The sequence below is a fragment of the Chiroxiphia lanceolata genome, chromosome 19 (assembly GCF_009829145.1).
Source record: "Chiroxiphia lanceolata isolate bChiLan1 chromosome 19, bChiLan1.pri, whole genome shotgun sequence".
Lineage (NCBI taxonomy): Eukaryota > Metazoa > Chordata > Aves > Passeriformes > Pipridae > Chiroxiphia > Chiroxiphia lanceolata.
Genome location: NC_045655.1, coordinates 3,906,428 through 3,919,008, shown reverse-complemented (window position 1 = coordinate 3,919,008; position 12,581 = coordinate 3,906,428). Strand labels below are relative to the sequence as shown.

The following is a 12,581-nucleotide window of genomic DNA, read 5'->3' as shown; positions in this document are numbered from 1 at the left end:
GAACTTGACTATGTTCAAATGGCAGAACTAAATCTAAAGGAATTATTTATGCTCTTGTTCCAATGATAAATTAAAAATGTACAGGTAGGAGAATTACTCTGAGCAACACAGTAAGTTTGTTCTTGGCAATACTGAGTACTTAGGGCAGAAAAATAAAATATGAAAACAAGAAGAAATTCTATATAGGTTTATAGTGAAAGGCAAGCAGTGGCTGGAAAAACACTGAATTTTAGTTTTGTTTTGTGTTTAAGTGGATTTACTGTGCCAGTTGGTTGCCTTGGAACTGCATCTATCAAACCTTTTGAAATGTGAGTATTTTAAGTATGGAAACTGGGAAACTTCCAAATAAGGACAGGTCCTGTGCTGAACTTAAATTTCAGACCATTACCTGAAGTTGTAACTGAAGTTAACATTACATTACATAATGTACATAACAATGTACATAACTGTACATTGTAACAGAAGTTACAATAACACCAGTTTTCATAGTACTAACTTAGTCTTCCGATATTTTGCCTTTACAGTAAATTATTTTCTAAAATCACAATAATTACAATTGTGCTCTCAGCTCAAGTAACTTAGTATCACTCGAGAACTTACTGTGTCTTGTTGGAGAAAGGCTGTCTGGCCTATATCGTGATTTACTTTTGTAGTAAAAATACCAACAAAACATGAGGAAAAAAATTATTTAAACTAGCTCTTGCAGTTTTCTTGGTGAAATAAGGAGTTCTGTAGATCATCACAGACACCTCTGGAGAGGGGAGCAGAACTGAGGTGAGAGGCTGGAACAGGTTACTTGAAAAAATGTGGTTCTGAATTCCTCAGGCTTAGTAGATCATCTGGGCTTTTATCTCGTGGTAAAATAGGAATAAATTGGAAATGTAACTTTTTATAAGGCATGATCACTTATCTGATTTCCTAGTATGCAATACTCCCATCAGTGGGATGGTGCTTGTTACTCCTTCTGTGAGAAGGACTCCTTTTCCTGTCCTGTGCCGTTCAGTGCCGTGGGTTTGGGGCTCCTGAATCGAGGCACCCCGAGAGAGTTTCGGCCACGTGTCGTCTTTGGTGTGTCCTCCTGAGTCACCGCTGAAAATGCTGATCAGGGGATGGCAGGAGGGAAAATGCATCAAAGGAGGAATTCCAAAGGTAGGAGTAGTGGAGTTTCAGTTTGAGATGTGTGAATGAAGTGTGGGTTACAGAGGAATGGTGAAGCTGAGCGTTTTCTGTGGTTTGAGTGGTTACCTCTGTCAAGACAAGCCTGCTTCCTTTCTTTTCCCCTGTCTCAGCAGAAGCAATTAATATGATTTATAATTCCAGAGAGATTCCTCACCAGTACAGGAGTCAGAGCTCTGGCAGTGGGGATTGTGTTTTCACCCTGCTGAGGATTCAGCAGATAAACTGGACACTCCTGAGATCAGGTAGAGCTGATAAGTGAGAAGTCTCACATCTTCACCACCTCACTAAGGTCAATACTTTCGTCTATAGTTCTTGTGCATAAATGTAAAACTGGTGTGTATTTAAGATGCCAAAATCAGTCTGCCCTGCTCAGTGCTGTTTGTAGTCCTGCTTTCCATGCAGTGTTCCATGTAGTTGTATCCATAGATTACCCAGGGTGTCTGGAAAGAAAGAGGGCAAGTGTCTGTGTGTACAAACACACTCTCATTCTCCAGTTTATTTTATGAAATCTTGAACTAACATGGATTGGAAGGGATCTCTGAAGGTCATCTCATCCACCCTGCTCCAAGCAGGGCTGACTTCAGGTTTGGATCAGGTTACCTGTGCCCTTGGCTAGCTGGGTTCTGAAAATAAGTATTTTATAGAATTTGGAAATGTTGTTTCGTAGAACATAGGATCCAGGAAGTTGGATTCATCTTGCATTGCTGTTTTCCATTTTTCTTTTTTTTTTTTGACTGTTACTATACTAGTCAAGATCCTGAATCATGTTTTTTAAGATACATGACCTGACAGTATGGGAATGCTTAAAATATATTCATGTGGACATGTAAATTATACAGCTGCAATTGCTGATTTGAATAGTTTTGTCTGTTCTAGGTAACAGTGTGTGATGTGGAGACGTTTTAAGATGTATCCCAAAGACCTTTTTTGGGCTTTAAGAGAGGATATGTTCTGAAGGGAGATGAGCACAGATACTGTGTTAAGCATTCTTTCTTATATGACTGCTGTTATCTGTGGTGTTTGTAATCATCTTGTGTTAATAGGGGCAAAACCAGTTTGGTAAATGAATGTTCAGGAGGTAGAGACACTGAAAAATCAGGGTATCTTGTATGGACATACAGTGCTATTTAATTTGGTTACACTGGTTTATTGGCTTCAATCAGATTAAGTGAAGAACTGCATATACTTTCCTAGAAAAATGGTTTTTTAGATATTTTAAAGCTAACTAAAGAAGTAATTGATTTTCAAAACAGGCTTATTCTGCTTTCCTGATGTCAGTTGTATTCCTGCCCTTTATCTCCACATCCTTGCGACGTCTGTGAAATCTCATTCTTGCTCTTCCTGGTTCTCTTCACAAATCCCTTTGCTCTCCTCTGTGCTCCTTCCTGGATGATCAACCTTGGTGCAGACATTAGAAGACATTCCAGCAGAAGAATTTTATCTCTGTTTGTAAGCTTTGTTTAAACAATCGTTTCAAAGCAGTTCTTGACGTGACCTATTTTTCAAATGCAAACACTCAGCAACACTAAGACAACAAGTGTTATCTTCAGTGGCAAAAAATAAAATCCTATTTTAGTAGGATTCTATTGGAGTTTAAAAAATTCATCAGAGGATAAACTCAGCCTGGCTTTGGGTGTAGTACAGTAGTGGTTAGCTCGTGATTCAGCTCTTGATCTGGGATGACTTAAACTGAATCTCTGCAGAGCAGCTCTGATACTTCTTGTGCTGTTTTAAATCCCAAATTAGATAAAACTACTTGTGGATAACATTTATTTTGCAACATATTTAACATATCCAAATGACTTGTCTTTCCTTTTCCAGAAGGGCAGCTGAAGGTCCAGGTTGCAGAGAATGATTCCCTTAAGTGAATGTTTTGCCTTTCACATTCTGACTGTGTGTTGGTGTGGGCTCTCAGCTTTGAGCCTGGGCAAGATTTGAGCACAAATATCTCACCAGGTTGTACTTTGGGAACTTTGCCATAAATTAAGAACAGCTGCTGGTGTGTTTTATGAATGTGTACAAAATAACTGGTGGGTCATGTAGCTGTTCTCTACCTAAAGTAGTCCTAAGTCAGCGTTTTTTTGAAGTCTGGTTATAAGATAACGATTTAAATAACTTTATTTTCCGACTGCTGGATTATAAATATAGGAAATATAGGAATAAGGTGCTTTTTCTTTCTTTAGGATAGCTTCCAGAAGCCATAGCCAGAGGAGGATCCCTAATCAAAGTCTAAAAATGCTCCCTGAATGTGCTCAGTGTTCCTGTCAGCCCTTCATTCCAGGACTGGCCGGTACTGCCCGTCCGGCTATTCAGGGAACGGAGCCCGGGGGGTCTGGGGGTGTAACAGGAGGCCAGGGCTCGTGTTCCAGCTCACACAGCTGCTGCACTCCCCTTTTCCTGGGAATTTATTCCAGCCTCACCCCGGCCTCTGATAGCACAGCACTTTGAGGCCCGGTGGCAAACTGGCTGCGGGAGCTCACCTGGCTGCCGGAATTCCCCCTCAGAAGGGTGGTGTCATTGTTCTTTAATCCTGTCACTGCCTTCATGTGGTTTGTTCCCAGTCACATGGGCCTCTTCTGCTGGCACCAGGGAGGTGCTGGGAGCCTGGGAACCAGTGGCAAGCCCAGGAAATGACACTGCCACTGCGAGCTTGTGGTTGAACCGTTGGCTAAATATTTATCTGTGTCGTGAAATACCTTCTCACCTTGTAGTCATTCATAAAAGCATCGAGGAAAAAGCTGATCCAGTTACTTAAATTATAATGTCAAGTCATTCTGGCATCTTAGGCAAATAATACCTGCTTTCAGTGACAAATTTAAAGCCTGTTTAACACTAGAAAGAAGATATTAAGGGTTTAACTTAAAATTATGAGCTTCCAGAATGCTGTTTTTAAGCACTTTTTTCTTCATTTGTCCACTATGTCTCATCCCTTTCAAAAAAAACCCAACCAAATCCACAAACTGGTATTAGGAGGGGAAAAAAAGATGTTTGTGAGGATGAAGTTCACTTGTTTCAAATTCTGATTACTTGTTGATATCAGGTCTTTGTTGTGTAAAATGGCAGAGGTGAGTTCCAAGCTGCAGTGCAGTGTCGATGCATTTAATGGTGAGATGACAGCAGGTGTTCTCAAAGAGGATAATTTTTCTATTTAAAATTCTGTATTGGGAATTAGAGAGGAAAAAAGTATCATTAGATACAAAAATGTTCCTCTTCTGCATGTCCAGTGATTCCTTCTCCTTTCCTGCTTACACCCATCCTAATCTTGTTTTATTCAGTTACAGTTGTGAGTGATGTTTTTCTTCCTCTCTTATGTGCTAAAACCCTGCCTCAGCAATTACTGTAACTTTTACTGGGAATAGTAGCCTTTCAGTCTTTTCTTGCAAAGGAAGAAACTTAATGGAGTGAGATTTTCAGCTGCATTTACGTGTTTAGGTTTGTGCAAAGACAGAATCACAGATGTCTGATCTTCAGAAAAAGTTGAAAATCTGCGAAGGGAAAATGGTATCTGTGGAAATAATTGAAGATTGTTACTGCTGTTAATTATGGGAAGCATGTTTTTCTCTATATTTGCTTTTTTTTTTTTTGATAAAAATGGAGGAGAAATGAAACAATGAGTGCCCCCAAACTTGGCAATAGAATCATAACTGGAGAGCTCTGCACCAGCACATACAGAGGAAATGCATTGAGTCACACTCACAGGTCAGTTTGCAGAATTGTGCTTACATCAGTAATCAGTTTGATTCCTGCAAATAACTCCTTACTAAGTGTTTTCTGGGAAGGGAAAACCCCCAGCTTTACTAAATAAAATAAAGGCAATTTGAGTGAAAAGTGCCATTAGGGATGTGATGGGGGGGAAAATACAAATAGTCCCTTGGAAGTGATTAGTAGGAAGTTAAAAATTCATTAGAATCCTTGGAGCCTGCCAACACACTAATGAAGCTGTTGAGTTGCTGGTTTGTTTGGCTGAACTTCTCTCATGCCCAGCACTGACCAGCCCCAGGGCAGGGACAGCAGTTCTGCAGGGCAGGGCTTGTGGAGCAGCTCTATTTACAGACAGGTTCTAAAATTAGTGTTCTTAGGGGGAGAAGTGTTCTGCAAAAAATATTTTGAGTTAAAAATGTGAATGGTGATGTATGAAAGTTGACTGATTTCAGTTTTAAGTTGGTGCCCGTGGGAGAAAGGGAAATATGTGTATGTCAGCTGCAGCCCACTAATGTTTCAGCTCTACTTCTACTCACGGGTTTTAGTTCTGTTTATATCTGAGGATCCTGTTAAAAAATGGCTGGATTTCTTTTCATAATATTTAGGTTTTATGGTTGCTCTGTTAACATATTGTATTTTCAGTAGTAAAACTGCAAAGCTTTTGTACTCAGCGACTTTCAGGTGGCATAAACAGCTTATGGGAAGTCAAAAAAGTCCCATAGCTGATGCTGTCCCAATATGCTCTGCTGTGGAGTTGATCTATGTTACTGATTTTCTCTAGTGCTATAGTCTATCCTCAGAAAACCTTCAAATGCATTTTTATAGTATTATTTATTATTTAGATGCATTTTTATAGTATTATTTATTATTGTGTGTGCATATATATATTACATGTATAGAAATGCTTCTGTTCATCTTGGCTTTCCATGACTTCTGCTGAGAAAAATGTTTTCTTGTATTTTTTTTGGGGTTTTAGTGAATAACATGTTCAGGGTTGGATCTCAGGAAAATGTCCTTCCCCCAGAGGGTGGTTGGCACTGAACAGGGCAGTGGGCACAGCACCAAGGCTGCCAGAGCTCCAGGAGTGTTTGGATAACTCTCAGGGACAGGGTGGGGTGTCTGTGTCTGTGCAGGACCAGGAGTTGGACTGGATGATCCTGACGTGTCCATATTCCAGCTCAGGATATTCTGTGATTCCTTGTGCCATTTGTTCCCCTCACTCAGTGGTTTAATAAGAACTGCGTGTTGCTGAGTGTGGCAACTGTAAAAGCTGCCTGTGAATTGTTTCTCATTCCTCCCCTGTTCAGTTCTGTCAGGATCCAAACAGGCAGTTCCCATGGCAGCAGGGCTGCCCCACCGAGTGCCCGGGAATTCGTGGCCCTTGGGAACGCCGGGCACGAGGCAGGTTGGTTGTTTGCTGGTTGGAGTACAGTCTGTTGCATCATTCCTTTTTCTGAGACTGAAATGAAACTAGAATATAATCTTAAATTAACCACAGGCTAATTCAATTAGCCAAATAAATTGAAGTAGAGGAGATGAGCTTTGAAGAACCCGAGTCCTCAGCAGAGAGATTTATTGCTCTGTCTTTGGACATCTGTCAGTAATTACTGTCTCTGAGCATCAGTGGCTTCTGGTCACAGACTCTCTGCTGGCTGTTCCCTCACACAGCCCCGTGGTGGCCTTTGACTGCTGAGACTCAGCTTCATTTTTCTGCTCCTGATCATGGATGGTAGTGCCTGTGTGTTGGAATTCTGAATATCCACAGAAGAGAACTGTTTTCCTCATGTGTGGTTCTGTTTTCCCCCGAGGGACTGACCTTTACAGTGCTTATTATGCACCACCCAGGTGAATGTGTAAAGTAAGTGACATCTTTCTGCCTCAATATTCTGTTCTATTTGCAGTAGATATAAATTGGGTTTTATTGATTTTTTTTTTTTTTTTCCCCTTTCCTCACCATGTCAGAAGGACTTTGGTATTGATATTTGAGCAACTCTGGTTTTTTTTAAAGGTACTCTGACTAGTCTGTGCTTGCTCTCTGAATTGTGAGACATGTTAACATGAGTCTGAATCTTGAAAAGACTCCTGTCTGTCCTATCAGAAATGTTTGTTGTTCTCCCCCCTGCATTTTTTGGAGGTTGCTTGAACACCTCATGATTTGCACAGGACTCAAACATAATCCATCCAGCACAGAATTTGTCTGTGGGTTTTGTCCAAATCATTTTAAAGTGCTTTTCATTGTTGTTTAGATCATTTATGTGCAATCTTAGTTTCAGTCTCCACACCCAGTTTGGGGAAAAAACCCAGATTCTCCAACAATTCCATCTTATGTCAGTGTTAAAAATGCAATTGTGGGCAAGACTGATAGTTGGTAGGTTGGGTATAAACAGAGAGCAGAGGTTGGTCCTTGTGCTGTAGGACTTCTAACAGGGATGGAAAATTTCCTATTTCAAGTTGTTCATGCTTTGGCTATGCAATAAAAAAATACCAGTGCTAAATACTTTATATGGATGTGAAAAATAGTGCTGCTGTCATCATAGTCCTTATAGGATCTCTGTGTGCTTTCAGCCAATTTTCCTATAGGAATCTTATAAACATGAGGTTGTTCTCACTGTGCTTTAGCCTTGTTGCATTTTTTAGGTAACATTTGTCTCGTCTCTACTGAAAACAATGGCCATTTCTTAACCTTTGTGTAATAGTTTTTCATACCTCAACCTCTCAGTAACTCTTGTCTGAAGTTTGCTTAGTTCTGTAATTACCCTGTTGGACAGAGTAAGAAATATTTCAGAGACAGACATAAAGAAAAATATGTCTGTTTTTCACTGTTCCTTTCCTTTTGGCTTTCTGTTGGCTGAGCAAATGGCATTGATTTTAAAACAAACAAAAAAACCCCAAACCAAACTGATTTTGATAAAAGCTTTCTCTCCTCCTGAAATGACAAATCTCAATTAGAACTCTCTGTCTTGAAAATAATTGTTTTAAAGCCCCTTTTTCTTGTTGATTCTTATTAATTCACACTTGGTATTGGTTTTAATTTGCCTTTGCTTATCTGTTTCATGTAGTTGATTCACATTTCTGTAATTCCTGTCTGGTTTTGATTAACTTAAATTATTTCTACATTGGCCTGCCCTATCTTACACTCCCCACTCCCTCTCATCTGTCTTTTTTTGCCAACCAAGCTACAGCTTCTATTCCTATTTTCTAGACCCTGTTCTGCCATGTGTCATGGTACTGCTGCACTCACCTCCTTCACATGCCTGCAACACCTCTACCAGATAAGCTGGACCTTGGCAGCTCAATCTGCTGCTTTTCTTTTTCTTTTTTGTATGGTTTAGTTTGTTTATGGCACCATATCATAAAGGTATGTGATGGAGGGGTGCTAAAAGGAGACTGAAATAAAAAAATCAGCTCAAGATTAGGGAGGAGTAAAAATTCTTCTATCCTGGTGAATAGACTGGATGTGTTCTAGTGGGGCTCTTCCTCTAAAAGAGAAATGCCAGCCTTTCTTAGTTTTTTGAAGAAAATTATGTCATTTTATTCAAACATGTACAGCTGGGAGTGCACAGAAAATACTCTATACAATCTGAGCTCCCAAAGAATTAAGGAGCCATAAGGATGCTTTCCATGGTGATGTTGCAGAACTGAGCAATTCTGACAGCAAAAATGGAAAAGGCAGTTTGGTCTCAGGTGTGCTTTGACAGGTACTTCTCTAAGGATTTGCTTAAATTGCTGTACATTTCTTGATCCAAGCAAAGAAATGGGATGAGCATTCCATGGCAAAAAAAAGGCAAATAAACTTGAAGGGAAATGTCACAGCAGAATTGTGGGTCATAACCTGTGGCAGTGACTGATGATCCACATTCAGTACAGTGAGTGGTGCAGCTGAGAGGGCTCCATGTCCTGATGGTGCTTCAGGGCTTCCTTGTGCCAGAACACTTGGTTAGAAGTGGGTAACAAAACTTCAGTGCTTTTGAATCAGCAGGTCCAGTTTTCTCTGTGGTGTCAGAATTTTAAACAGGAGATAGAAGCCTGAAGATGAATTGACTGTTTCTTTGGCAAAGATCTGCATTGGGCAAGGCTGGATTGCAAAGCAAGGGGGGTTTGCATTTCCAGTTAACAGAGAGATGCTGCTGTGGCTTCTAAAAATCACTTGGTGGTGTGGGGATGGGGAGTTCCTTTCAGACTGATCACCTGGGGGGGTGGATGAACTCTCTGTTCAAGGTGTGTATTTGATCTTTTTGTTGTCTGCTGTTGCTCACAACACACCAAGGCACTGTGGCTTTATCCTTTGGTCACTCAGAGTTGCTCTGTGCCAGCGTGGGGCCAGTTGCCTGCTGGCCTCCCCAAACCACTTCAGGTCATTTGTGCAATTGCTCTTTGCAGATAAGAATTAATTGGCCCGATTATTTTTTTTTTTCCTTAGTTTTTGGATGGGTTCCCCACGTGGAGGAAAGCAATTCCTCTGTGTCAGTGACTGACTGCTGAGCCAGAAGCTTTCTGCCTTGCACTTGTAAGAAATGCTGCCTGGTTCTTTGGGTCGTGTTAGGGACCAGGCAGATTGTGGTTAGAAAGGACAGGGTAATTAAGCATTTATACAAACGAGCTGCTGGCCCAGTGAGCCACTGGGTGGTTTTGGCTTGTACATTGCTCACTCCCCTTCCCTCTGAGGTCAGCAGCACACTAACATGTGGCAAGTCAGGTAGCTGTGTTCACCTTCCTTCCCATTCCTCCTGTAAAAACATGTTCTTCTGGGTGTCTTAGGCTTTTTAGGAGTATTACACTTTCCAGCTTTATTACTTAGAGATCTGAAAGCCATCCATAAAGGAAAATATCAAAATCACATTTGAGGTACAGCTCTTGATTTTGTCCTGCAAATGTTGAAGTCACTTCAGGAGCTGGCTGGGTTCCTGGGGAGCTCCCCACCATCCCAACCATTTGCTGTTTTCAATATTTTGCAGTAATTACACCATGCTTTTTTAACACTTTCCCCCTGACCAAAATGCCCTTGTGAGAAAATGACTAAATCACAGCACGAGCCCTGCTGGGTCTTACACACATCGTTAAATTTTAGCACGTGAGGAGCTCCGGGACGGTTATCGGGATTACTTCAAAATGTGGCTCCGGGTTTGAGGCTGTTTTTCCTGCTTACAAAGGGTTTCTCACCTAGGCAGTGGAAAAAAATGTGCCTGTCAGGTGCAGGGATATTAACATGGGAAATCATTTTTCATTCAGTTGTGCAGGGTCTGGTATTTGAAGGGCTTGTTTTGTTCCATTGCACGTGAACGTTCCCTGAGAAGTGGTTTTGCCAATTAACTTGGTAGGATTTTTGTTTAACAAAAATCAAATCTCACTGGAAGCTTGTGACACTTGCTGTAATAAAAAGATTATGGATAGCTCCTAATGGCTTGTAAAAGCTGTTTAATGCTGGTTGTGTCAAAGTAAGCAATTAGGGTCACTTAATCTACTTGATTATTCATCATGTTCCTCTAATAGTATTCCATGCTTTGGAGCTGTGAAAATGTGCATCTTGAGAAGCTGCTGCACCCCTTTGTAGCTCTCAGTACAGGGCACATATGTAATAAGAAAACCCAAGAAACTTGATTCTAGGACAGTTTAGTACCCCCAAGCACAAGCAGCCTTGTGTTGCTACAGCATGAGCTTAAGTAAAAAATGAAAAAGTCTAAAACTATATAGTCATTTAAGGGAAGTTTGGTCAAAAACCCCCAATATTAATGGGTTATACTTTACACAGTACTTACATGTTTCTGTTCCACTCAGGCCAGATTGTTTAAGGTTAGGGGATGCAGATAAGGTCTGTCTGCTGATCCTTAATTCCTGTGCTGCAGTCAGGTGCTGCTGTGTAATCCCATGTGGGCTTGGATAACTTTGGGCTACTTGGCATGAAGTGCAAGGAGTGCTTTGAGACCTTGTTTATTGTCAGTGGCAATTGCAGAAATTTGGAGAGAGGATCAAATTTTGGTCAGTAACTTGGTTCTGTCCTGAATAGTTAAAGGGGGTGCAAACCAGACAGAGGAAAAGGCCTTTTGCTTACACTCAACTGGCAGGGGAAAAAATAGTGTGGAATGGGATGTGTCTGCTGTGCAGCTCCAACATGAGGGCCAGGCTGAGTTCCAGGAGTGGATTTCTGGGGAACCCAGAGACCCAGAACAGCACTGAAGAGTTGTGAGTTGTTCACATGTGTACCTGCCCTGGTTCCTGGTTTATGCAGCAGGGCCCAGACTTGCACGTGGGCAGGTTGGGGTGACCTGTACCTGTGGCTTTTTGTGGTCACAAAGTGACTAAATCTGCACCAGTTCAGAAAACCATGGGCAGAAAGATCTCAGCCTTCCTCTTGGAAATGAGTGGAGCCTCTGACAATGGGATCTGGTGTTTGCTCTGCAGTGCTGGTCATTAAAAGGCAAACAGACCTTCTGCCGGTGTTAAATCCCATTTCCCAGAGCAGCTCAGTGGTGCTGGGACCCTCAAAAAGGAATTTGAGTGTAGATTGTAAAAATCCATGTCAATGGCTGCATTCTCTGTGCTGTTCTATTATGAACAGGACAGCAATTATATCAGCTTGGTGATTTTACTACTGGATGTTATTAATGAATTAATGCAAACTAACAAAGCTGTGATTCACATAACGGAAAACACTGAAGTAGCAGCAATGCCTTTAACTTGTGTGAACTGAGCAGCCATAGGGGTGGTGAAAAGTGCTGCTGGCCTGGTGGGAATTCACCTGGCTGCTCTCCCAATCTGCTGGTTTTCTCTCTCTGGGGGTGTGTTAGGAGATGGCAATCCCTGGGTAATCTCAGCCAGCAGAGCCCTCAGGATCCCGGACTGATTGTCAGTGCAGCAGGCACAACAGTTCTGTAGCCAGAGAGCCGAGGGATAAAAACAAGCTGAGAATCAGGGAGTCATAACTGACTCCCTGATGCTCCACATTTTCTGTGCCAAACATATGTTGGTATAGAAGAAAGTCTGATTCTAAATACCAGAGTGTGGGCAAGATTTAACTAAAGTTTTCTTTAAAAGAAACCAAAGCTCTAAACTGTTGCTATATTTTGCTGCATCTGATGTGCGTATGGGGTTGTATAAACGGACTGAACCAGGATGGAATTGTGTTGTAGCTGCCTGTAAGGAATGCTGGTACAATCCCAAGGGTAGAACTGAGGTTTGCAGTCCCTTTGCAGGGAGCAGGCACTGTGTTCTGTTCCTGAGCAAGTGGGAAATAGATCTACAGTTGAAGAGCTGTTGACTCAAATGTGCAAAACCGAAAGTTTCAATTTTGAATTTGCTGCTGGATGTTTGTTACAAGTTGATTGGTTCTGTCGGAAGCGTTAAAATGTTTGATGTCTTCTGAGTTCATAGAATGGTTTGGGTTGGTGGGACCCTAAAGCTCATCTCACTCCACCCTCTGCCAAGGGCAGGGACACCTTCCACTCTCCCAGGTTGCTCCCAGCCCCATCCAACCTGGCCTTGGACACTTCCAGGGATGGGGCAGCCACAGCTTCTCTTAGTGATTTATTTTTTATTGATAAACAACAGTGACCTTCAGTGCTGTAAAAAAGCCCAAATAAACAACAGCACAACCCCCTTCTCCACAAACCATGCTGGAGAACCCGTGAGGTGACGTGGGTTGCTGCCATGATGTCTTTGCAGTTGTGATGTTGGTATACGGGCACGAATACATTTTAGCACCC

At 41.6% G+C, this 12,581-nt stretch overlaps 1 protein-coding gene across 5 annotated transcripts in view; it reads left to right on the top strand.

Moving 5' to 3' along the window:
* The window catches only part of FOXK2 (forkhead box K2), a 69,403-nt gene that overhangs the window by 8,273 nt on the left and 48,549 nt on the right, over window positions 1–12,581 (top strand). Inside the window, exon 1 of one of the 5 annotated variants that reach the window (XM_032706375.1) lies at window positions 6,282–6,739. The exons of the other annotated variants lie outside the window; for them this stretch is intronic. Coding sequence (XP_032562266.1) covers window positions 6,714–6,739 — 26 coding nt within the window. The 5' untranslated portion in view covers window positions 6,282–6,713. Of the gene's footprint in view, window positions 1–6,281; window positions 6,740–12,581 lie in introns of those variants that run through there. 5 annotated transcript variants of the gene reach the window in all.